At 37.8% G+C, this 25,190-nt stretch overlaps 1 protein-coding gene across 2 annotated transcripts in view; it reads left to right on the forward strand.

Moving 5' to 3' along the window:
- The window catches only part of brpf3b (bromodomain and PHD finger containing, 3b), an 86,324-nt gene that overhangs the window by 46,342 nt on the left and 14,792 nt on the right, over positions 1–25,190 (forward strand). For both annotated transcript variants that reach the window (XM_073030473.1, XM_073030474.1), the window contains exons 3-6: positions 14,767–14,923; positions 18,654–18,785; positions 22,354–22,482; positions 24,841–25,153. In XM_073030473.1, coding sequence (XP_072886574.1) covers positions 14,767–14,923; positions 18,654–18,785; positions 22,354–22,482; positions 24,841–25,153 — 731 coding nt within the window. The remainder of the gene's footprint in view (positions 1–14,766; positions 14,924–18,653; positions 18,786–22,353; positions 22,483–24,840; positions 25,154–25,190) is intronic.

Genomic DNA, 25,190 nt, shown 5'->3' on the forward strand with positions numbered 1-25,190 from the left:
ATCATGCATTCCTTCAGCATCTTCTATGTAATCTGCTTCCACCCTGGCAGCCTCTTCTTCTCGTTCTAGCATCAGCACTTCTAACTCTGCCGCTATCCTTGCCCTTTCCAACTGGTTTTCGGCTTCTCTGGCAGCTGCTTCCTTCTGGTTTTCGGCTTCTCTGGCAGCCTTTTCCTTCTGGTTTTCGGCTTCTCTGGCAGCCTCTTCCTTCTGGTTTTCGGCTTCTCTGGCAGCCGCTTCCATTTTCAATTTTGCTTCTTGTTTGGCGTAGCGCACTCGCACCTTGGCGGATTCTGCTTTAGCTCTTGCTTGGGCGGCCTTACTTGATGATGCCCTACTGCCCCTGTCGCTGGATGGCAACGACTTGATGCTGGATCGAGTTGTCATTGCAGCACTTGAAACACCTGATAATGCTGCTTTTTCACTGTAGTGTTCTCGCTCGGGTGTAACAGAATGCCAAACTAAACACCGAGGTAAACCATAGTCAATGAAAACAAGGTCGCAGTAAGATTAACCATTTACTGTTCACTCTTCCACATTAACGTATGGTGAAAACTGTTGATAAAACAATACAAGATTTGTACAGTATTTGTTTCCTTCTTGATAGCACATTTACATCGTAAATACTTGCAAAAGTAAACTACAACAACTACATTACATTAAAGTGCAGCATACAGTCAGAATCTACTTAGGCCATTGACTGCTTTAAATACACTTCAACACAACTATCCGCAACTCTTTAACTAACGAAAACATAAACCTTATTGACCGTCGTACTTTTAACAGAATCAGCGTTAACATTTTAATTCAACATATCGATTATTTCGTGAACTTACAGCGTTGCTTCACTGTGTTTCTAATGCGTCGAAGACAACTTTTCTTGCGCTGGACTCGCACATGTGAGCCCCCACCTTCCCGTTTCTCCAAACTGGTATTTTCCCAAAAGATGCGGCGAAACCGGATGTGATGTCATCACATGCCGCAATATATCACAGACAACGAATTTACTAAGCGAAAATATTATAAACTAAATAACTGCCATAAAGGCAACACACCACCCATTCATCAAATGTTTGTCTAACTCCCATCAGGGAAGAGGCTGTGCAACATCCACACTAGGACCACCAGATGCAAAAACAGTTTCTTCTCCCAAGCCATCAGTCTGAACAACACCTCCAGCTATTAACCCACGCTTCCATATCTCCACCACCATTATTTTATAATTTTCTGTCAGAGTCACCTTATGGACAGATACACCTATAGTTAGCATCACTTTATGGACATATAATTGTTCCATGTATGTAAGCTTATATTCTTATATTTATTATTTTTATTGTGTTCATTATGTTTAATGTTTTTTTGTATGCTGTATTGTATCTGGAGTAACAGTCATTTCGCTCTCCTTTGCACTTGTGTACTGAAGAATGGCAATAAACAATCTTGAAATGATGTGTGGAAAGGGTGCATAAAGCCCAAGAACTTGCAGATAACCATGAGATGCATGGATTCTTCAGCATTTAGAGTCAAGAATGGAAATAATCTTATCAAGGACAAACAGTCTGCTGAAAGGTATATTGCAAAGAATTTCTAAGAAGCCTTAAGTCTGCCATATTGTGAACCATTTGGATTAGCTACTGTCCCTTACAAAAAAAATCAAGAAAGGAATACATTTCCTTAGATTTTGACCTTCCATGTGTATAGTTTGGCTTACATTAATGGATGTTTTCCAGTGTTCTATATCTAGAAGACTTGTGCTTCTACTGCATAAACCAACCATTTTTCTCCTTTAACTAAACAGTCCAATTTAACAACATTATTGGTCTCACATTCTCTGACCTTTTACTTAGTCCCTGCAGTTCTGTTCACTATATCCATCTGCATCTGAACAGTGTACTTGATTTGCTTTCTGCCTACCCACAGGTCCTCTCTACAGTTGACATTTATGATAGTGCTACGGCTATCGTTTTCTTCGAGGGCTCAGCTTGTTGGGTTTTTCCACTCTTCAGACTTAATTTTCTTTTTTTTTGTAATTTTTTTTAATTGAAGTTCATCATCAAACAAATATTTCCATAAGATGTATTTCAGCCATTGTACATATATATCATATAATCATATATATCACAAATCTCCACAAAGTATTTATCTGAGGTATACACTTATAGAAAAGAGTGGAAAGAAAAAACAAGCAAAAGGAAAGAACTAGGTATAAGTAGGGAGTGATCTTTTTTTTTACAACAGATTCATTGATTTGTGAGAATAAAATCAGGCCTGTGAGGCATTATGTAGTTAAACCATTTTTCCCAGTATGAATCAAATTGTTTCAGCTTATGGTTAACAGATGCTGTTATCTTCTCCATTTTGTAAATGTCCATTGTAATTTCCATTATTTAAAATTGGGCTCTCCTGTGATAACCATTTCCTAGTAAGAGTCTTTTTACCAGCCACTATTGGGAGTATAAAAGTTGCATTGTTTGCTGTGTAACCAAAACTATGTAGTCAGCTTTGAGCTTGCTATTTGCTATGCATGTATCCAATTTAGTAGGAGAATGAAATCTTAAGAATGTAGAAGATAATGGTGTGTTAATGAGAGGCTAGCTAAGAGATGTAGATTATGTAGTCAGCTTTGAGTTTGCTATTTACTATGCATGTATCCAATTTAGTAGGAGAATGAAATCTTAAGAATGTAGAAGATAATGGTGTGTTAATGAGAGGTAGCTAAGGGATGTAGATTAGAACATGATTAAGTCAATGGGTAGAAACAATAGTGGCGGATGTACTTGTGATACGCAACTGTAGACCGATTGGATATGCTAATGCAACTAAACCAGGAGATTGCTATAAAAAATGCTATGTACAAGGATCGGTGGGCAATCGGCGACTAGCTCAATGACTGTCTCAGCTTTGATTTGCAAATTAAAGTTTAATACTTCTTGAAGAATCTTCTGCGTCTCCTGGTCGTTTGTGGGGCACGAGAAACCACGACACCACCAACAGTATATTCATTAAATATTTATCTCTTTTCAACCATTCTTAAGGTATATATCCAAAATATATGGTCTTACTCTCTAAGGGTATTTCACATTTAAAGATGTCTTGTAGGGCATTGTGTATCCCCCTCCAATAGTTTTTGATAACAGGGCAGTCTCAAAAAATATGATAATGATTTGCATTTTGATTTCCACAATTTCTCCAGCAAACAGGGAGGTTATTATCATAATAGGATTTCTGAGAGGGTGTAATAAAATATCTTATCAGGTTTTTCCATCCAAACTCCCTCCATAATTTTCAGTGCTCTTTTGCATCTTTCACCTGCTACACCTAGATATGTAAAATAATTAGGAAATAACTTTCAATATGCAGGTAGATTGAGAAAATCAAGTTGACGGTGGATCCCGAGAGAGAATTTGTGTAATGCTTCTGAGATGGCTGTTTAGAGCAGCTTGTGATTGAGCCCACTAGGGGATCAGTAATTCTGGATTGGGTATTGTGTAATGATATGATTAGGGAGCTTAAGGTAAAGGAACCATTAGAAAATAATGATCATAATATGATGGAATTTTCCTTTCAATTTGAAAGAGAGAAGCTAAAGTCAGATGTGTCAGTATTATAGTGGAGTAAAGGAATTTATAGAGGCATAAAAGAGGACCTGGCTGAAATTGATTGGAAGGGAACACTAGCAAGGATGATGGTGGTGTAGCAGTGACTGGAGTTTCTGGAAGCAATTTGGATGGCACAGGATGGATACGTCCCAAAGAAGAGGCTGACAAGGAAAGTCAGAGCCAACATAAAAACAAAAGAGAGGGCATATAATACAGCAAAAATTAGTGTGAAGTTAGAGGGTTGGGAAATTTTTAAAAATCAGCAGAAGGCAACTAAAAAAACAGAAGGGGGAAAAGAAGAAATATAAAGGTAAGCTGGCCAAATGATACCAAAGGTTTTTTCGAATGTGTATATAAAGAGTAAAAGAGAGACAAGTGTAGATATTGGAGAAGAATCACAATTGTATACTTTGATAATAAATGAACCTTTGGTATTGGACGGCAGGAAAGTGACACTGGAGAAATGGTAACAGGGACAAGGAACTGGCAGAGGAACTGAATAAGTATCTTGCATCACAGTTCACTGTGGAAGATGCCAGTAGTGTGCCAGAAGTTAGTGTCAAGGGCAGAAGTGAGTGCAGTTGCGATTATTAAGAAGATGCCTGGGAAACTGAAAGGTCTGAAGCTACAGTTGCAAGAAAAAGTTTATGAACCCTTTGCAATTACCTGATTTCTGAACTTTGTCTAAGTCACAATAATAGACAGCCACAATCTGGCTGAACTAATAATACACAAGCAATTGTACATTTCATGTCTTTATTGAACACATTGTTTAATCATTCACAGTCCAGGCTGGAAAAGGTATGTGAACCCTTGTATTAAATAACTGGTAGAGCCTCTTTTAGATAGATAGATAGATAGATAGATAGATAGATACTTTATTCATCCCCATGGGGAAATTCAACTTTTTTTCCAATGTCCCATACACTTGTTGTAGCAAAACTAATTACATACAATACTTAACTCAGTAAAAAAAAATATGATATGCATCTAAATCACTATCTCAAAAAGCATTAATAATAGCTTTTAAAAAGTTCTTAAGTCCTGGCGGTTGAATTGTAAAGCCTAATGGCATTGGGGAGTATTGACCTCTTCATCCTGTCTGAGGAGCATTGCATCGATAGTAACCTGTCGCTGAAACTGCTTCTCTGTCTCTGGATGGTGCTATGTAGAGGATGTTCAGAGTTTTCCATAATTGACCGTAGCCTGCTCAGCGCCCTTCGCTCAGCTACCGATGTTAAACTCTCCAGTACTTTGCCCACGACAGAGCCCGCCTTCCTTACCAGCTTATTAAGACGTGAGGCGTCCCTCTTCTTAATGCTTCCTCCAATAACCTCCACCAATTGTTTCCAGTAGCTGCTGATAAGATTTGCACGATGGCGAGGAGGAATTTTAGACCATTCCACCATACAAAACTGAGTTCATCAATATTTCTGGGATACCTTGCATGAACAGCCCTCTTCAGGTCATGCCACCGCATCTCAATTAGGTTAAAGTCTGGACTCTGACTTGGCCATTCCACAACACAAATTTTCTCCATTTAAACCATTCTGTTGTTGATTTTCTCTTGTTGCATCATCCAACTTTTATTAAACTTAAGGTAACAGACTGCTACTCTGACGTTCTCCCATAAAATGTCTTGATAAGATTTTAAATTCATTGTTCCCTCAATGATTGCAAGCTGTTCAGGCCTTGAGGCAGCAAAGTAGTCCCAAACCATGATGCTCCTTCCGCCATGCTTCACAGTAGGGATGAGGTTTTGGTGTTGGAGTGTAGCACACTTTTTCCTACAAACATAGCGGTGTGCATTTCTGCCAGAAAGTTCAACCTTTGTCTCACCTGTCCACAGAACATTGCTCCAGAAGTGTTGTGGAACATCGAGGTGGTCATATAAACTTGACGTACAGCAGTGTTTTGTTTTGGAGAACAGTGGTTTCCTCCATGATGGCCTTCCACGAACATAATTTTTGTTCAGTATTTTTCTTATAGTGGACACATGAACAGAGACTTTAGCAAGTTCTAGAAATTTTTGGAGATCTTTTGCTGTTAACCTTCGGTTCTTTTCCACCTGCTTCAACATTGCGCATTGTGTTCTTGGTGTGATCTTTGCAGGACGCCAACCTCTAGGGAGAGTAGTACTTAATTTTCTCCATTTGTAGACAATTTCTCTTACTGTGGACTGATGAACACTCAGGCCTTTAGAAATGCTTTTGTAGCATTTCCAGCTTAACGCATCTTCGCAATTCTTCTTCAGTGGTCCTCTGAAAGTTGTTTTGATTGAGGTATGATGCACATAAACAGACCTTTTTTGAGAAGAGCAGACCCTGTCAGTAACCTGACTGTGTGTGTCTTTTTTTTATATAGGGCAGAGCACCTCTACAACCCACACTTCCAATCTCATCTCATTGATTGGAACAGCTGACTCCAAATAGCATTTGTAGAAGGCATTACCCCAGAGGTTCACTTATATTTTTGAACCGTGACTGTGATTGTTTAACTGGTTTACTCCATATTGATGAGAAGATGGACAATTGCTTGCATGTTATTAGTTTAGGTAGATTGTGCTTGTCTATTATTGTGACTTGGATGAAGATCAGACCATATTTTATGAGTGATTATTGCAAAAAACCAGGTAATTGGAAAGGGTTTCCAAACTTTTCCTTGCAACTGTCGGTAAGTCACCTGGACTTGATGGCCTACACTACAGGTTTCTAAAAGAGGTAGTTGAAGAGATTGTTGAGGCATTAGAAATTATCTTTCAAGAATCTAGAGTTTCTGGCATTGTTCTGGAGGACTGGAAAATTGTAAATGTCACTTCAATCTTCAAGAAGGGAAGGAGGTAGCAGAAAGGAAATTATAGGCTAGTTAGCTTAACCTTAGTGACTGGAAAGATATTGGAGTCAATTGTTAAGGGTATGATTTTGGGATACTTGGAGGCACATGACAAAATAGGCCAAAATAAGCGTGGATTCCTTGAGGGGAAACCTTGCCAAACAAATCTGTTGGAATTCTTCGAAGAAATAACACAAAGGAGAAAGAATGAGTGGATGTTGTGTACTTGTATTTTCAGAGCCTGCAGAAAGTTATGAACTCAGCTAGCTCCATCATGGGCACTAGCCTCCCCACCATTGAGGACACCTTCAAAAGGCAATGCCTCAAAAAGGCGGTATCCATCATTAAGGATCCTCATCACCCAGGACATACCCTCTTTTCATTGCTTCCATAAAGGAGGAGCTACAGGAGCTTGAAGACACACATTCAACCTTTCAGGAACAGATTCTTCTTCTCTGCCATCAGATTTCTGAATGGACAATGAACACATGTGCACTACCTCACTATCTTTTTCTGTTTGACTTTTTGCACTATTTATTTAATTTAATTTTTGCATATATTTCTTACTGTAATTTAAAGTTTTTTATTCTTATATTTTGCAATGCTACCACAAAACAAATTTCATGATATTTGCCAATGCTATTCTATAATATTAATGAACTCTGAGGGAAATATGAGGTTAACAGGCAGGAACTTGGAAGCATAAATTGGGAACAGATGTTCTCAGGGAAACGTATGGAAGAAATGTGGCAAATGTTTAGGGGATATTTGTGTGGAGTTCTGCATAGGTACTTTCCAATGAGATAGGGAAAGGATGGTAGGGTACAGGAACCATGCAACCACAAAGGCTGTTGCAAATCTAGCCAAGAAGAAATGAAGGGCTCATGAAAGGTTTAAAAAACTAGGTAATGATAGAGACCCGGAAGATTATAAGGCCAGCAGGAAGGAGTTTAAAAAACACATGAGGAGAGCCAGAAGGGGCCATGAGAAGGCCTTGGTGGACAGGATTAAGGAAAACGCCAAGGCATTATACAAGTATGTGAAGAGCAAGACGATAAGACGTGAGAGAATAGGACCAATCAAGTGTGACAGCGGAAAAGTATGTATGGAACTGGAGTAAATAGCAGAGGTAATTAATGAGTACTTTGCTTCAGTATTCACTATGGAAAAGGATCTTGGCAATTGTAGGGATGACTTACAGCGGACTGAAAAGCTTGAGCATGTAGATATTAAGAAAGAGGATGTGCTGGAGCTTTTGGAAAACATCAAGTTGGATAAGTCACCGGGACCGGACGAGATGTACCCCAGGCACCTGTGGGGGCTGAGGGAGAAGATTGCTGAGCCTCTGGTGATGGTCTTTGCCAGAGGAGAGGTTCCAGAAGATTGAAGGATGTGGATGTTGTTCCATTATTCAAGAAAGGGAGTAGAGATAGCCCAGGAAATTGTAGACCAGTGAGTCTTACTTCAGTGGTCGGTAAGTTGATGGAGAAGATCTGAGAGGCAGGATTTATGAACATTTGGAGAGGCATAATATTATTCGGAATAGTCAGCATGGCTTTGTCAAAGGCAGGTCGTGCCTCACGAGCCGGATTGAATGTTTTGAGGACGTGACTAAACGCATTGATGAAAGTAGAGCAGTAGATGTAGTGTATATGCATTTCAGCAAGGCATTTGACAAGGTACCCCATGCAAGGCTTATTGAGAAAGTAAGGAGGCATGGGATCCAAAGCAACATTGCTTTGTGGATCCAGAACTGGCTTGCCCACAGAAGGCAAAGAGTTGTTGTAGACGAGTCATATTCTGCATGGAGGTCGGTCATCAGTGGTGTGCCTCAAGGATCTGTTCTGGGACCCCTACTCTTTGTGATTTTTATAAATGACCTGGATGAGGAAGTAGAGGGATGGGTTAGTAAATTTGCTGATGACACAAAAGTTGGAGGTGTTGTGGATATTGTGGTGGGCTGTCAGAGATTACGGTGGGACATTGATAGGATGCAAAACTGGGCTGAGAAGTGACAGATGGAGTTCAACCCAGATAAGCGTGAGGTGATTCATTTTGTTAGGTTAAATATAATGGCAGAATATAGAATTAATGGTAAGACTCTTGGTAGTGTGGAGGATTAGAGGGATTTTGGGGTCTGAGTCCATAGGACACTCAAAGCTGCTACACAGGTTGATTCTGTGGTTAAGAAAGCATACGGTGCATTGACCTTCATCAATCATGGGACTGAGTTTAGGAGCCGAGAGGTAATGTTGCAGCTATATAGAACCCTGATTAGACCCCACTTGGAGTACTGTGTTCAGTTCTGGTCACCTCGCTATAGGGAGGATGTGAAAACCATAGAAAGGGTGCAGATGAGATTTACAAAGATGTTGCCTGGATTGGGGAGCATGCCTTATGAGATCAGATTGAGTGAACTTGGCCTTTTCTCCTTGGAGCGACGGAGGATGAGAGGTGACCTGATAGAGGTGTATAAGATGATGACAGGCATTGATTGTGTGGATAGTCAGTGGCTTTTTCCCAGGGCTGAAATGGCTAGCATGAGAGGGCACAGTTTTAAGGTGCTTGGAAGTAGGTACAGAGGAGATGTCGGGTAGGGCTTATAAGAGACTCCTGGACAGGTACATGGAGCTCAGAAAAATAGAGGACTATGGGTAACCCCAGGTAATTTCTAAGGTAAGGACATGTTCGGGAAAACTTTGTGGGCCGAAGGGCCTGTATTGTGCTGTGGGTTTTCTATGTTTCTAACTTTCCTCAATATGATGTTCATATTTCAGTCTGCTCAACTATTTGACAAGCTTGGCAGTGAGCAAGAGTAGCTTAAGAAAGGATTGTTAATGACAACTAGGTATGCATTAGAGGAAAGGAGAATGTGATGGATGTTGCCAACTCAAGATAAGCCACTTTTCTACTTGAAATGTTAAATTTAATTTTAGAATGAATTGGGTGAGTGACGCAAAAACTGATACAAAGTAGTTAAATAGCAAATATTAAATATACTTTGGAAGCACAGTAATATTTTTAAGAGATATAGGTAGGAGAATCTTGTATAGGGTAAATGTTTGCACTGAGTTGCATGCTATCTATGTTGGGTCTCAGGATTATAGCTAGTTTTATTGTGGTCAAAATTCCTGGTGTAAAAACGATGCATTCCTAAGCCCTAGGCAGCAGTCGTGGAGCCATGTTGTCAGCATCATTAACTTGGTTGACTTATGTCTGTGAACATTGGCTCCAACATACAACAACTCTATTCTTAGTTTTGTCTTCTTTGTAACCCTGTTGTCAGATGCAAAGATAAAGCAATTGGCCTTGAAGTGAAGAATTAATCATGGCATGGATGAGTTTCTTGAAATCACTAAGCATCAATTTATGGATATGGTTTATAAGTTTTCATTATGCCCATGAAACTACCACAGCACAAACTGTTCCTGTTCATAATTTCCAGGGATGTAAAAACACAACACTAAAATACAACACATTTATTATTATATATGCAATGTGGCATTCATGGAATATATGTCTTGGTCTCCTGTGTATAAATGTTGATTTGTGTTAAGTAACTTGGAATGATGTATTATGTTAAAATGTCAGTGGACTTCTTTACTTTTGTGTTGGATGTCAGTCTTACTTTTTATGAGAATTTATGCATTTGTAGCAATTCTTTTAATTCACATGTATTTTCATAATTTTATGGACTTTTTGGATTATTATAAATAGAACACTATTTTGCGTGAAACTGAATCTTAAGTGACGAGATCAAAAAGCACAAGAGGGCTGATGCGCGTCTGCCCGAATACTCTCAACCTAATGACCAGTAGTTTTTTAACTTAATTAATTGAATAGTGCTAAAGGGTGGGTTGCTTATTTTGATTTATGGTGTAGTCTGCACTGATCAACAAGAGCAAATGAACCATTTTGAAGTGTGCTTCATTTGATCAGCTGAGTAGACCATCATTAAACTTAAGAGATTTAATTGATGCTGATTATTTACCTTCAGAAAGCCCTTGATGTTTTCATATTTGTAGTTATTTTTTGTACTTGGGTAAATCTAGCATTTGGATTGCAATTTATCAAAGCTATGGTATGTAAGGTAACCATCTGTCTCCTGCATCATATTCTGTGCTGTATGTGGTATGTATTCAGCACTATGGATATAAAATGATTACCGTAAATTCCGGACTACAGAGTGCACCTGATTAAAAGCCGCTGGCTCTAATTTTAGAAAGAAAATCAATTTTGTACTTGTACAAGCCGCACCGGATTTTAAGCCGCAGGTGTCCCACGTTGTAATATGAGATATTTACACAGAAAGATATTACACGTGAGGATTTTTTAACTTTTAATTAAATCCGTATGGTAACATAAACAAATACATATTGCAAATGCTTTTTTTCGAACCGTGCCTGTAACACGGCTACTTTTAAATATACATACGTATCGGTAACACACAAATTACGTTGCGTATACTTTTTTACTGAACAGTGCACGAACAACATTCCAATATCTCCTAACGACTGGTAAAAAAATATATACTGCAGCCTACCAGGAAAAGTTATTGATCGCCTTTAACTTAAAAGCTGCATCATATGCTGGCAGCGTTCTCGCGCGGGTCTAATGCGCTCGCCCCCTCCTTTCCGTTTATCGCAAACCGGTATTTTCCCACAAGACGCGGCGAAACCGGATGTGACGTCATAGCATTCCGGGATGTAGCACAGAAAACAAATATACTTAAAACACTTCTAACTTTAACTAGAAAATACTAACAAATGAATTACTAAGCGAAAATATTATAAACTAAATAACTGCCATAAAGGCAGCACATTGCTTTTCTTCGAGTGTTTTCCATGTTGATGAGGGTGAGTACAAATGACTGATTTACAATAATTTAATTGTGAAAGTGCGCTTGATTTATCATACAATTTCACTGGACCTCTGTGAACTACTCATCAATTTTATTGGTCTACTGTTACGAGGCAAAATGTTTTTGGCGGCATGAAAAAAAACCATGCATTAGCCGCACCGTAGTAAAGGCCGCAGTGTTCAAAGCGTGGGGAAAAAAGTAGCGGCTTATAATCCGGAATCTACGGTAACTTGTAGGGAACTGAGTTCAACTCAAACTGTTCAAAATGTTGAAAATAGTTAAGTACTGGGATCACATAATCAACGTTTACATTTCGAAACGTAAGTCTAACATCAAGTTGCAGTCTTCATGCTGCTGCTGCTGGAATTTTACTGGATTATAACTCTTATGAACATATGTATAATCATTAATTCCTGTCAAACTGTATAACGGGAAAGCTTATCTGCAGCGGAGTTCTTGATGGCAGTGAGAACTGAGAGGATTAAACAAGTTTACTGAAGGATGAGGAGGAAGATATAGCTATGAACTGGATGGAGGTTGGTTGGGGGGGGGGGGGAAGAGAGGGGATGGAAGAGGGGAAAAGAAAGGTGACACACATAGGTGCCAGAGAGAAAAGAATGTGTAAACTGGAGATCAGCATTACAAGAATGGCAGGTTCTGTTAAAGATGAAGTATCTGCATGACCTAAAAGTGTAATAGATATTGCAGCAAACACAAGAAAATCTGCAACTGCTGGAAGTCCAAAGAAACACACACCAAATGATGGAGGAACTCAGCAGGTCATGTAGCATCTATGGAAAAGAATAAACAGTTACTGTCTTGGGATGAGACCCTCCTTCTGGATTCAGGGTCTCGGCTCTAAATGTTGACTGTTTACTCTTTTCTGTAGCTATTGGAGTGCACTGAAGGAAGGTATTGGATGAACATTATCTTTAGTGGCCAATATAGTAATGTAAGTAGACTTAGTAGTCAAATTAATCAGAATCAAAATCTGAATCTGCCTTTTGTTTTGCAATTGACTAAATTGTGTAATTACCTGCTTCTTAAGCATATGCCTTCATGCCTGTGCCAGCTTCTTGATAGAGCTTTCCATGTGAAGCTCCTTTCTGTTTTATTACCCAATTCTTTCTCAGTCTCATTCCATGATTTTTGAAGGTCCATTTGAAATCACAGCTTGATTAGAATAAATATTACTTGGGTTTAGCTTTAGATCTGTTGCCACTTGCTTTAGATCTGTATGGACTGGTTGTCAATCTTTATGTTAGAGGGTACAGTTTATATCAAAACCTTTTGTGAGTTGAATATCTCTGCTAAAACTCAGAAATCTCTGATATAAGGAACACAGTCCTAGATTTTCTAGTTGCCACAGAATTGAATTCACTCATTCAGGTGCTTTTCTTTTAAAATGCAAACAAGTGATTTATATTTATTGACATACAGCACTGAATCGGCCCTTACAGCCCTTTGAGCCATGCTGCTGAGCAAGCCCTGATCTAACCCTAATCAAAGGTCAATTTACAATGATCAATTCACCTACATGCCGGTACGTCTTTGAAATGTGGGAGGTAACTGGTACACCTGGAGAAAACCCAAGCATTCCATGGGGAGGACGTACAGATACCTTACAGATGATGTTGGAAATGAACTCTGAACTCTGAATTCTGGTGCCTTGGGCTGTAATGGTGTTGTGCTTAATACTATGCTACCAGATAGCACTAGCAAAGTTGGTCTTATTGTTTGATTAAGAGTTACAGGACTTTGATACAAATTTCAGGTCAGAATGTTCTGGCAGAGAGGTTCACTGGTAAGTTAGAATAGATTTGTAGAGAGCAACTTGCAATGAGTTGCCATGCTCTGGCACTATTTTGAATGTTAAGATGGTGTTAATGAATTGCTGTAGTGATTTTGTAGATAGTATTAAGTATAGTCACAGGGTCATTTTGACATGGAGTGAGTTTTATGGTAATAATTGAGTCAAGTCACTTTTATTGTCATTTCGACCATAACTACTGATACAGTACATAGTAAAAATGAGACAATGTTTTTCAGGACCATGTTGTTACATGACACAGTACAAAAACTAGACTGAACTATGTAAAAAAAACAACTCAGAGAAAGCTACACTAGACTACAGACCTACATAGGACTGCATAAAGTGCACAAAAATAGTGCAGGTATTACAATAAATAATGAACAGGACAATAGGGCAAGGTGTCAGTCCAGGCTTCAGGTATTGAGGAGTCTGATAGCTTGGGGGAAGAAACTGTTACATAGTCTGGTCGTGAGAGCCTGAATGCTTTGGAGCCTTTTTCCAGACAACAGGAGGGAGAAGAGATTATATGAGGGGTGCATGGGGTCCTTCATAATGCTGTTTGCTTTGTGGATGCAGCGTGTAGTGTAAATGTCCGTGATGGCAGGAAGAGAGACCCCGATGATCTTCTCAGCTGATCTCACTATCCGCTGCAGGGTCTTGCGATGCGAGATGGTGCAATTTCTGAACCATGCAGTGATGCAGCTGCTCAGGATGCTCTCGATACAACCCCTGGATGCTCTCAAGTGAATTACTCCGAGGGTGCTGGGGACATGCTAGTATTTTTAGCAGATGGACAGTATTACAGCATATTCCCAGCTTCTGCCTTATTCATAGTCGAAGGATATTGTGTAATATGATCTGAAATTAACATATGTAAGTTCTAGTAAATTTGAGCACCCTCTAAAAGGCCATAACATCTTTAATAAATATGTGCCAGAATTGAATGCAGTCCTCTAGTTAAAGCCTAATCAGTATTTTATAAGGTTTAGCTTAACTCTTGTTGGGTGGGACAAGCTGTGTCCTACTTTGCTTGCACTGTACCTGCATTTTGGATGTTTTTAGAAGTTCAAGTTTTTGCTAGACTTAAAAAATTGCTCTTCATAGAACATTGTCTCCCACCACAGGGAATGATTAAACACTGCATGAGTGGATATAATCTCCAAACTGGGAGTCACTTTGTGCTGTGGAATTACAACCACTTGAAACTGTTTTAAGAATACTTGTTTCCATTGTGATCTTTGCAACATATTGTTTGAGGTACAAAGAATTATACATGTGCACTGAGGACACTGCTTTCATCAATTATCTTTACATGTTTATTCCTAATTTTGATGGTATTTCATGATTATAGTCTAACAATCTTGTACCAGTCAAGATTCAAAGTAATATTTTGCTCACTTTTGCAAGCTTTTAAACTGTAAGACTTAAAATAATGTAATTTCAAAAACAATTAAAAACTTCAGTTTTAATGCATGATTGCTTAAACTATCATAGCTTTTAGTAATAAAGCTTTAAACAAAAACATACAATGAGGAAGTCATTGGATGATCTTCATATGGCTGCTTTTGATCATCATAAAAGACAATTTTATAATTGTAAAACCATTTTTAGAATACAATTGGCAATATTTGTAATTCTGAGAATGCCTACTTTATTTTCAGGTTGAATAAAATATGCAGTCGATTATCGATCCAGAGGAAAACACAGTTTATGCAGAGGCTGCATAATTACTGGATGCTGAAAAGGCAGTCACGGAATGGTGTTCCTTTACTTCGACGATTGCATTCACATTTACAAACTCAAAGAAATGCTGAACAGGTAAAGCAATTTTTAACTGACTCACTGATTTTGGTATCTTTTGCTTAAGTGTTGAAAACACTACCTTGGAAATGAGCAAAAATGTATTCTGCCTGCATATAATGATACATTGTACACCTCTTCTTGCTATATCCCTTGGGTCTCCTCAGGTATATATGTATTACTATAAAGTTGTCATATGGTATTAATATAGTAACTGACCAGTAAGCATTTTGAATAGGGGTATCAGCATGTTGTAATTCTCAGTCTGAGGAAGTAGTGACATATTAATGGATTGTGCAAATGAGAAGGGTCAGTGATAGGACTCCATTACCTATCACAGTTATATAATGTGATTTATATTTTTAAATAGTATCATAATTTTCTCTATGAAGTCATGGACATGCTCAAATATATGTTAGTGAAATGCAGGTGATAATGTATCCATTTTTACACACCTCTGAGACTTCAATTAACTTTTGAAGTGCTGAGTATTCAGTCATTAGCACATTCTCCCCTAGGCTGACAGAATATGGCTTGAAACCAAGAGAATGTAGTAAATTAAGCTAGTCACTTTCAAATTGATAGGTTTGTTTTCAATCCATTTCCATCTATGAATTAAGTAGTTGTTAACATTGGTGTTAATTGGTGTCAGATTGCAAACTGTGGCAATTCAATCCAGAAAAGTACCAATGTTACAAAATTGGACCTAAGTAATATTATACTGATTCACAGCACTAAACAATGTGGCATTCTCTTCTTAGTGAGATGAAGTCTCAATTACTCTCTGACTACTGCTGGGAGGCAAAAATTAGCTGTTGTCTACAATCGAGTGGACTGCTCACCGTAAACACCAGCCCAGTGGAACTTTAAGAAACATAATTAGGCTTTGTTTACTGTAACTGTTAAACAATTTGCTTTACTACCCCAATGAGAGGAATTTTATAAACACATTTATGAGATTCTCTGTAGAGCTGTAAAGTTTACAATCTTGTTCACTTTTTAATGCATGCTATGTTGACGGTGCAGAAATCTTAAATATCTTCAATGAATATAGTTTGCGGATAAACTTTAAAGACAAAATAAGTCCCTGAAATAATAGCTTATAATGATGGTCTTCTGTTGAATATTTGAAGTTGTGTTATTGGACTGACTTTTCATGATTGAACGAGGATATGGAAATGCCAAATTTGTGACCTTTGGTTTAATCCAGCAACTAGTTACCTTGTAGTTCATGCATAAGTTATGTGCTCGATGCCGGGCTGCACGAATTCATCTAAGTTGGTTCACCATAATGACTTTTCAATCCTGGAAGCTACTTCTTGAATGTTAAGTTTATTGAGCCAATGATAGCTTATACTGTACTTGTACCTTGTAAGTACCTCTAGTTAACTTATTGATTAACTTTTGAAAAAATGCTTAATATTTAATTTGTTTCTTTGTTTTGATAATTTCACCATTTTAGCATAATATTCAATGCATTTGTATTGGTAGCAAAAATCAAGTTGCTGGAGGAATGCCATTGGTCATGTAGCATCTGTGGAGGAAACGGGATTGTTGACATTTCAGACTGATATTCTATATCAGGATGAGAGTGTAAAGGGAAGATAGCCAGAATAAAGAGATGAGGGGAGACAGAGCAGTGATATGGGAGCTGGGAAGCGGAACAGATGGACCCAGGATTTGATCCTACACAATATTCCGCGTGGGAATTTAAACTGGAGGTTGCAGTGTTTTTTTTTTACGAGGTTGAGTTGCGAGCTCGGCATCAACCCGGCACAGATGGAGAGTGCACTCGGGAGCGGTTTGTCACTGGATCGAATTCGGGAACCTCTGTTCTTGAGCGCCACCAGCCGACCGGAAAGTGGGGGTGGGGGTTTCAGGGTGAATCTTGCTAAGAAAAATTTAAGCCAAATACAAAGTTACACACTGAACACAGTGTCAACGGCAATGACTTAAAATGGCGGATGGCATTTTCTTTCCTCGGTTCATAAGTATGAGTTGTTCGTAAGTCAGACGTTCATAACTCAGGGACTACCTGTATTAGCAATTCTGAAAAGAAAGGAAAGTGATGGATGGAGCCAGATAAGGGGTCAATGAGTCATAGAAAAATACAGCACAGAAACTGGTCCCATCGACCTGCACCTGGACCATAGCCCTCCGTACCCCGACTGTCTATGTACCTAATCAAACTTCTCTTAAGCATTGAAATAAAGCTTGTATGCACCACTTGCGCTGGCAGCTCATTTCACACCCTCACATTCCTCTAAGTGAAGAAGTTTCCCCTCATGTTCTTAAACTTTTCACCTTTCACCCTGTAATTCATGACCTCTAGTTGTGGTCCCACCAAATCTCAATGGACAAAGCCTGCTTGTATTTACCCTATTTATACCCCTCATAATCTCCCCTTGATCTTCTACATTTCAAGGAATAAATTCCTACACTATTCAATCTTTCCTTATAATTCAGGTCCTCCAGTCCCGGCAACAACCATGTAAATATTTTCTGTACTCTCCTGTAAGTGGGTGACCAAAACTGTATACAATACTGGAAATTAGTCCTCACCAATGTCTTGTACAACTTCAGTGTAACGTCCCATCTCCTGTATTCAATACTTAGATTTATGTGCAAAAAAGCCTTCTTTGCAATCCTACCAGTGCCGCCACTTCGAATGAATTTTGGATCTGTACTCCCAGATCCCTTTCTTTTACCGTATTCCTCTGTGCCCTGGTATTTATTATGTAAGTAAATACAGATACAAAAAATCAATTTAAGATCTCCCCCATCTCTTTTGGCTCTATGCACAGATTACCATTGTGATCTTCCAGAGGACCAATTTTGTCTTTTGCAATCCTTTTGCTCTTAGTGTATCTGTAGGATCCCTTGGGATTCTTCTTCACCTTGTTTGCAAGGGCAATCTCATGTCTTTTTTTAGCCCTCCAGATTTCTTATACTCTGTAAGTACCTCATCTGTTCTTCATTTGATGCTTGGCAAAAGGGAAATGGGGTTGGGAGGGGAATGGTACCGAGCGGTAGAGCGTGTGGGTAATGTGCATAGGAAAGCAGACAGGAGGGGAAAGAAACTGGGAAGCAAGGGACTGGGGTGTTTTGAAAGAAGAGGATATACAAATAGACCAGGGTGGATCAGAAGGAGTGTGGATTACCAGAAATTGGAGAATTCAATTTTCCTGTCATTTAGTTACTGTATATACTACTAAGTTGGAATATGATTATCTTTTTGCCTTCATAGATGTTGCTTGATAGATAGATAGATAGATAGATAGATACTTTATTCATCCCCATGGGGAAATTCAACTTTTTTTCCAATGTCCCATACACTTGCTGTAGCAAAACTAATTACATACAATACTTAACTCAGTAAAAAAAAAATATGATATGCATCTAAATCACCGTCTCAAAAAGCATTAATAGCTTTTAAAAAGTTCTTAAGTCCTGGAGGTAGAATTGTAAAGCCTAATGGCATTGGGGAGTATTGACCTCTTCATCCTGTCTGAGGAGCATTGCATTGATAGTAACCTGTCACTGAAACCTGAGTTCTTCCAGAAGCTTTTTTTTTGCAGTCTCTTACATTTACATATGTATTTGTTATTAATGATTGATCACTTCATCTTTACAAATATCTTCATTGTTCGCATACTGACCAGTTTTTTAACTACTTGCATTTTAGAATTTTAATAATCAGTTGCTGACTTTAATAAAATACACATGTCTGGTTTTGCTCACTTCACAGAAAGAACAGGATGAAAAAAACAGTGCAGTGAAAGAACAGTTGAAATACTGGCAGAAACTGCGGCATGATTTGGAAAGAGCTCGTCTGCTTGTTGAACTGATTCGCAAAAGAGAGAAGCTCAAGAGAGAAGAGGTAATTGTTTCAGTGCTGATAATGAAAGATCTGTGTACCTTATTTGGGCATTATGTGTAGTAAATCTAATAAGTCTTCCCTCTGACTTATAAGTAGTTGGAATTGTAGTTATTTCAATTGTACGTGTTTCTGATTTTATTCCAGCTGGAACATGGAAATTAATAAATAGGATTGTGTTACTTATTAAAAGCCTATGCCATGATATAAAGTGTTGCAATATCTCTCTGACCTGTCATTTAATCCTGTTTATTGAATGGCAATAAAAGGACTAGACAGCTTTACAGTGTAATGTCTAAGGAACATGAACATTGTTGAGTAAGGGACTTTGGTAAGGTTAAGGGTGATAGTAACAGAATTAAATGAATTAATAAATACATAAATTAGTCAAATAATAAATTAATCAGATAAATACTGTACATTGACAGGCATGGCAGGGTGAATTTGGGAGTTAATGGAAATTATTGGGATTCACAGCAACCATAGCTTTAGAAAATGGCCATAACTCAAGGAACTTTAACACGGAGTTGATTGAGCTGGAGTCTGAGATTCAGACATTACAATGCATCAGTGAGGGGAAAGGCTGTGTAGATGCTTTATTCAAGGAGGCAGTTGTTCTTAGACTAACTTGCAAAATTGATTCATCGACAAAGACAGAAGGTCATAACCAGATGTGAGGCAGATATGGAGATCAGGACAAAGGAGGTTTGGCTGAAGGTACATCAATAGGTGGCAAATTGAAATTGTCTGAATAAGATCAAAAAATGAATGCATGGCTCAAAGACTGGTGTGGGAGAAAGAGGTTGAAATTCATGGAGCAGTGGCATGTAGTGGAAAAAGAAACAATGTTTCCCTGGAGATGGGCCTCATTTGAACTGGGCTGGAATTGGTGTTTGAGTAGAATGCTCCTCACCTTGGGTGTTGCCTGAGTGGAGTCAGCACATTCTCCCTGGGGCTGTGCGGATTTTGTCTGGGTGCCCTAGATGCCCCCTCTCTCATTGTAGGTTATTTAGCTGCTGTAAATTGCAATTTGTGTAGGAGTGTCATGGGAGATCTGCTCCACGACATGTGGGCTGAATCAGTTATAATAACTGGGAAGATGGGACTGACAGGACTCTTGAGAGCCCAAATGGCTGCCTTCTTACTTGTAAGAGAAAGCTAAGAATAATATCAGGCTATAGAAAGGTTTCAAAACAGAAGGTGAGACTTGATTAAGGAAAAATTAGAATCTTTAAAAGAAGGCAAAACTTTGTAAGGTAGAGTAGTGAAGTGAGTAATAATAGCCAGAAATAAAAATGGCAAATGTTGGAAAGACTTAGCAGCAAGTAGCATATGTGAAGAATTAATGTTTAGAACAAAATCTATCAGGAAGAGACAAAGCATGTAACATTAGTGTATAATTGGAATAGAGTCAGACTAAGGAAAACAATAAATAGATTAAATAGAAGCCTTATTATCTGAATACATTTGTATTGATAACAAGGTAGGTGTATTATTGGCACAGATTTATACATATAGGTATGCTCTACTATAAATCACTAGGATGTAAGTGTAAAATAACTAGTTAAAAATTAAAAATTTCAGAATAATTTAACTTGTATACTAAAAAGAGGTTAAATAGAAGAGAAGTGGGTTAATCTTGATATCAAGGATTGGAATAAAGGTAGCAAAGAGAAGTGATTCTAGTTCAGAAATTTAAGTAGAATCATTGTGAGTGGAATGAAGAAACATGGCAGAAGATAATGTTGTAAGTTATTTTGGGCCCCTCCAAACAGAATGGTCATACAGGACAATAATCAGGAATTTACATGGGTATATGACAAGGGTAATACAATAATTATGGAATATATATATCAACTTTCAGATGACATTTAACAAGGTGTCACACAAGAGATTAGCGCAAGTGACTAATGGGCAGAAACAGCAGGAATAAACAGACAATTTTCAGTTTGGCAGGCTGTGACTAATGGAGTGCCACACAGATAGGTGCTGAGGAGATCATGCAATAACTCCAGGTTCCTGACGACACATGTTTGATGGTAGCATGAACTTTAGAAGAACCTGACAGATGGAAAAGTGAGGTTTCATTCATTTTGGCTAAAAAAAAGCATTGGTTATTCTTTTTAAACGATGAGAGTTTGAAAGATGTAGTGTTAAGAGGGAGCTGGGTGCTCTTGTGCATGAATTCTCAAATGTTAACTTTGCAGATATGGCAAGCAATTTTGAAGCTCTTCAGTAAGGTCCTATTCAAGAATTTGGTAACATTATTACAGCAGATGGAATTGGGAGTAATTTGTTGATATGGGCTGAGAATTGATTGTTGGGAAAAAAGTAAAGAGTGGAACTAAGTTAATATGGTAGAGTATGGAGATGATGCAGGAAAGAAGTTGCTGAGGTAAAACCTGATGGTCTAGCATCTGATTCAATCAGTTGAGTGGGTCTGAGCCAGAAGTCTACAGAACAATCTATGGGTGAGTTGTGGCCAAGGCTGGGTCAGGGATCCAGAATACTTGAGAGCAAGAACATGGATAGGTTCATGGCTGGAGCTAAGTTCTGGAGTGCTTGTGCTTTATTGGCTGGACCCTTTAAATACAACAGGTTCTCTGGAAAATTAGTTATGTCATTTTGTAACTTGTAAAAACTATGAGTATTATTAGGAAATAGCATCCCATAGTCAAGGAAAAATCTGTTAATCCAACACCATTTAAGTCCCAAAGACATAAATTGTCAGTTTTACTGTATTTACTGTATTGCATTATGGCAATTCAAGTACCAGAAATTTTTCCTGAAGAAATTCACTAATCCCTACCAAAAGTATGGGGCATTAATGTGAAAATAAGTACACGAAACAACTTCCACTTCTTGGCCAATGCACATCTTCATGCTTCAAAAATTGTGATTATGGACTATATTTCAGGAATGTAAGCCCTTTCCACCCCCCCCCCCCCCCCCCCCCGGTAACATAAAAGTCACCTAGAATCTGTTTATTTCTTTTCTCTTGGCTTCCACTTTAAATCCCACCAGTTACAAATCAATTTATCCCTTTCCTTCCCTTTCCTTTATATTTGAGTTGTGTTTTTATATGCTTCAATTTGTTTTTATATTCTCACATTCAGATTTCTCCCCTCCATTTGAAATGTGTGATACCTGGTTGCAATTATTTGCCATGTCAGCACAATTTAATTTCCAGTCAACTTTTGCCACCTCTGGCTTAGCAATTTTTAATGTACTTCAGAAGCTTACTTTTTCTTTCATACTGAATTGTTTGTGTATCATATTATTAATAACTTTTCTATAGAGAAATTATGTTAACAGTAAGATAAAGAGATGGCCTTAATTACTGTGTAGATTATTTTGCAGTTGGATTCTTGTGAGCCACAAGAATTATATAGTACCTTGACTCTCTACAACATTCATTTTCCTATGGGTGCAGGATACAACTTTTGAAATGTTTGTTTTCTCTGTACATCTGAGAACACGCCATATACTTGCATCTTAAAAAATTAACATCAATGCTCTTCTTTAACTTTTTAAACTTCATTTTGACATACTGTGGATTAACATCCTACAGGTCAAAGTTCAGCAAGTTGCATTGGAACTGCAACTTACACCATTTATTGTCTTCTTAAGACAAATTTTGGATCAACTTCAGGAAAGAGATCAAGCAAATATATTTGCACAACCTGTCAGCCTCAAAGAGGTAAGGCCATGAAAGCCATGATATAGATTACTTAAGTTTATTACCTGTTTTAATATGAAATGCATAACTTCCTAATGTTGAATAATTTACCTTTCATGTATTTAAATTCTGCTTAATAATTCTGATGTTAAATAAGCTTATATTGTAATCAAATGACAAATTAAATAGACTGCCTTAACATTCCTCCCCTTATAATCACCTGTGGCACTCTTCACCAAATTGATCATATTAGTTGAATGTATATCCAAATGAATTGTATAGCCTTTTTGTTTTTGTAAAATCTAGGCAGTGTCCTTTAATATTCTTGAAAAAAATTCAAGACCATTAAGGAATTTTTCTAACTGGGTTATTTGTATAATTTTGGCAACATCTCTGTTGAAAATTAACAAAAGCCAAAATCTAAAGCAAATTCTGGTAAGTGAAAGGAATAGAAAGAGCAGTGAGGAATTAAACATGAAAGATATTTGGGAGGGGATTTCAAATTAGTCCCAAAAAAATCTTTACTATTTCATTAGCAGATAGAATGTGTTTGGGGCAACATGAGTCCCTGTAATCTAAATAATTATGTAAATGAAGTGAGAAAGTGGTCAATATTGAATTACTATTTTGAATCAGTATTTACAGTAAAGAGAGAAGATAATAATTTAGACATAGGGAGAAGGACTCCCCAAAATGAATGTCAGCAGAATGAATTTGAGGAAAAAATAGTATTCATGAATGAGAAATCTCTAGAAACATCGTTTGCAACCCAGAATTTAGAGGAAGTAAGTAAAAACATCGTAGATGCCCCAACTATAATTTTTCAAAGTTATTTTAATTTGAAACCATTCATTTAAATTGGAAAAGTGCCTGTGCTATTCTCCTAACTAAGCCAAGTGAATGAATAAAACAAGAAGTGATAGAGCTTGATATATGTTATAAAGAAATTGCTAATGTTTATAAATAAGAATGGAGGGACTGAACATTTAAAAATCAGTTGATTATATAGAGCCAATGGAGATTTGTAAGCTTAGGCCAGGTATGATATGTTTGATTGAAACTTTTGAAGTAGTGATAGGGGAATATCTAAGTATAATGTTTATATGGATTAATATGAAAGCATTTAATTAAAAGTCTCTGTGAAACTTGTGAGCTAGAGTTAAATTTAAGGCTACATACTGACCTTGCTAGGAATTTTCACTGAGTAGGAGTAAGCAGAGTAGGAAGATGGATAGGTTACCTGTCAGAATGTAAAGAGCTGCGTAGGAGGTGTTGCTCCTTACCATATTAATAAATATGTTGGATGATTGAATAAAAAGCCACGTGTCCAAGTTTGTTTATATGACAAAGAAACTGTATCTATTATGGAAAGAGGCATTAAGTTATGACTTGAATAAGCAGATGAATTTCTACATGAGATTATCACCAATCTGGACCAAAAATTAATAGAATGAATTTATTTTTTTAATGTGCTGAATAGTTTAAGCAATAGAAGTTCAAAGGGAGGGTCCATGAGCATAGATCATTAAAATGTCATAAAAGGGTACAAAAAGTTATTTGACAAAGGACAATGAATTCTGGACCCTAATATTCAAGATGATAAGTATGCAAGATGGCCTACAATTAACCAAAACCCATGTTCAATGACACTGCAGGAAAGCTAAAATAAGGAGATTTACTAGAATGATGTCTAGATTTCCAGGGTTAAATAACAAGGAGAAAATTGCACAAGCTTAGGGCATTTGCAGCAAGAAACTGCAGATTCTGGAAATCCAAAATAAAAATAGAAATTGCTTGAGGCACTCAGAAATTTGTTAGCAGAGTGACACAGGCAATTTTCCAATTTAAACAACATCCATGGGGGAAGAATCAGGGTCAGCAGTTCAGGTCAAAGACCCGTCATCAGAACTGGAAAAGTGTGAAAGCAAGCTTGTGAAATGGTGGAGAGAACAGAGTGAATATCTATGTTAGAGTGCAGACTGAAGTTGTAGAGATAATGATCATAATTAAAAATTGACAATTAAAGGCAGAAGAAGGGGGGGGGAACAAAATAGAATGAATTAGCAAAGTACAGTCATGTCTCTGGGAAGATAGAAAAAAGGTGGTTATCTGAAATAATTGAATTAGATATTGACTGTTAAAATGATATGCTGTCATCCTCTCTCCACTCTGCAAGTTAGAACATGTTTTTTGTCACTTTTCCAGTTAGGATAATGGAGATTCATAAGTAGGTGATTAAGAATTTCATCATTAGAGTCTGCAAGGGTGAGACTCTTTAATGCACATTATTGTTTTAGGGGAGGTGAACAAGATGTTCCCCTTTCCTTTTATTTAGGTTAATTGGAGATTAACTTATTATTGATTCTTTTGTTTTATAAGGTTCCAGATTATTTAGAGTTTATTGCACATCCTATGGACTTTTCCACCATGAGGAAAAAACTAGAAACTCACTGTTACAAAACGCTTGACGAATTTGAAAAAGATTTCAATCTGGTCATTAACAATTGTATGAAATATAATGCTAAGGAAACCATATTCTATCGGGCAGCCGTGAGATTGAGAGACATTGGAGGCTCCATATTAAGATGTGCTCGGCGCCAAGCTGAAAATATTGGGTATGACTATGACACTGGAATGCATTTACCAGAATCACCAAATCTGGCAAACTTCTACCGCTTCTCTTGGGAAGATGGTAAGTGTCATGACAGCATGGATTGGTAGCCCTTTTG

This window comes from Hemitrygon akajei, chromosome 27, assembly GCF_048418815.1.
Source record: "Hemitrygon akajei chromosome 27, sHemAka1.3, whole genome shotgun sequence".
NCBI classification, from domain to species: domain Eukaryota; kingdom Metazoa; phylum Chordata; class Chondrichthyes; order Myliobatiformes; family Dasyatidae; genus Hemitrygon; species Hemitrygon akajei.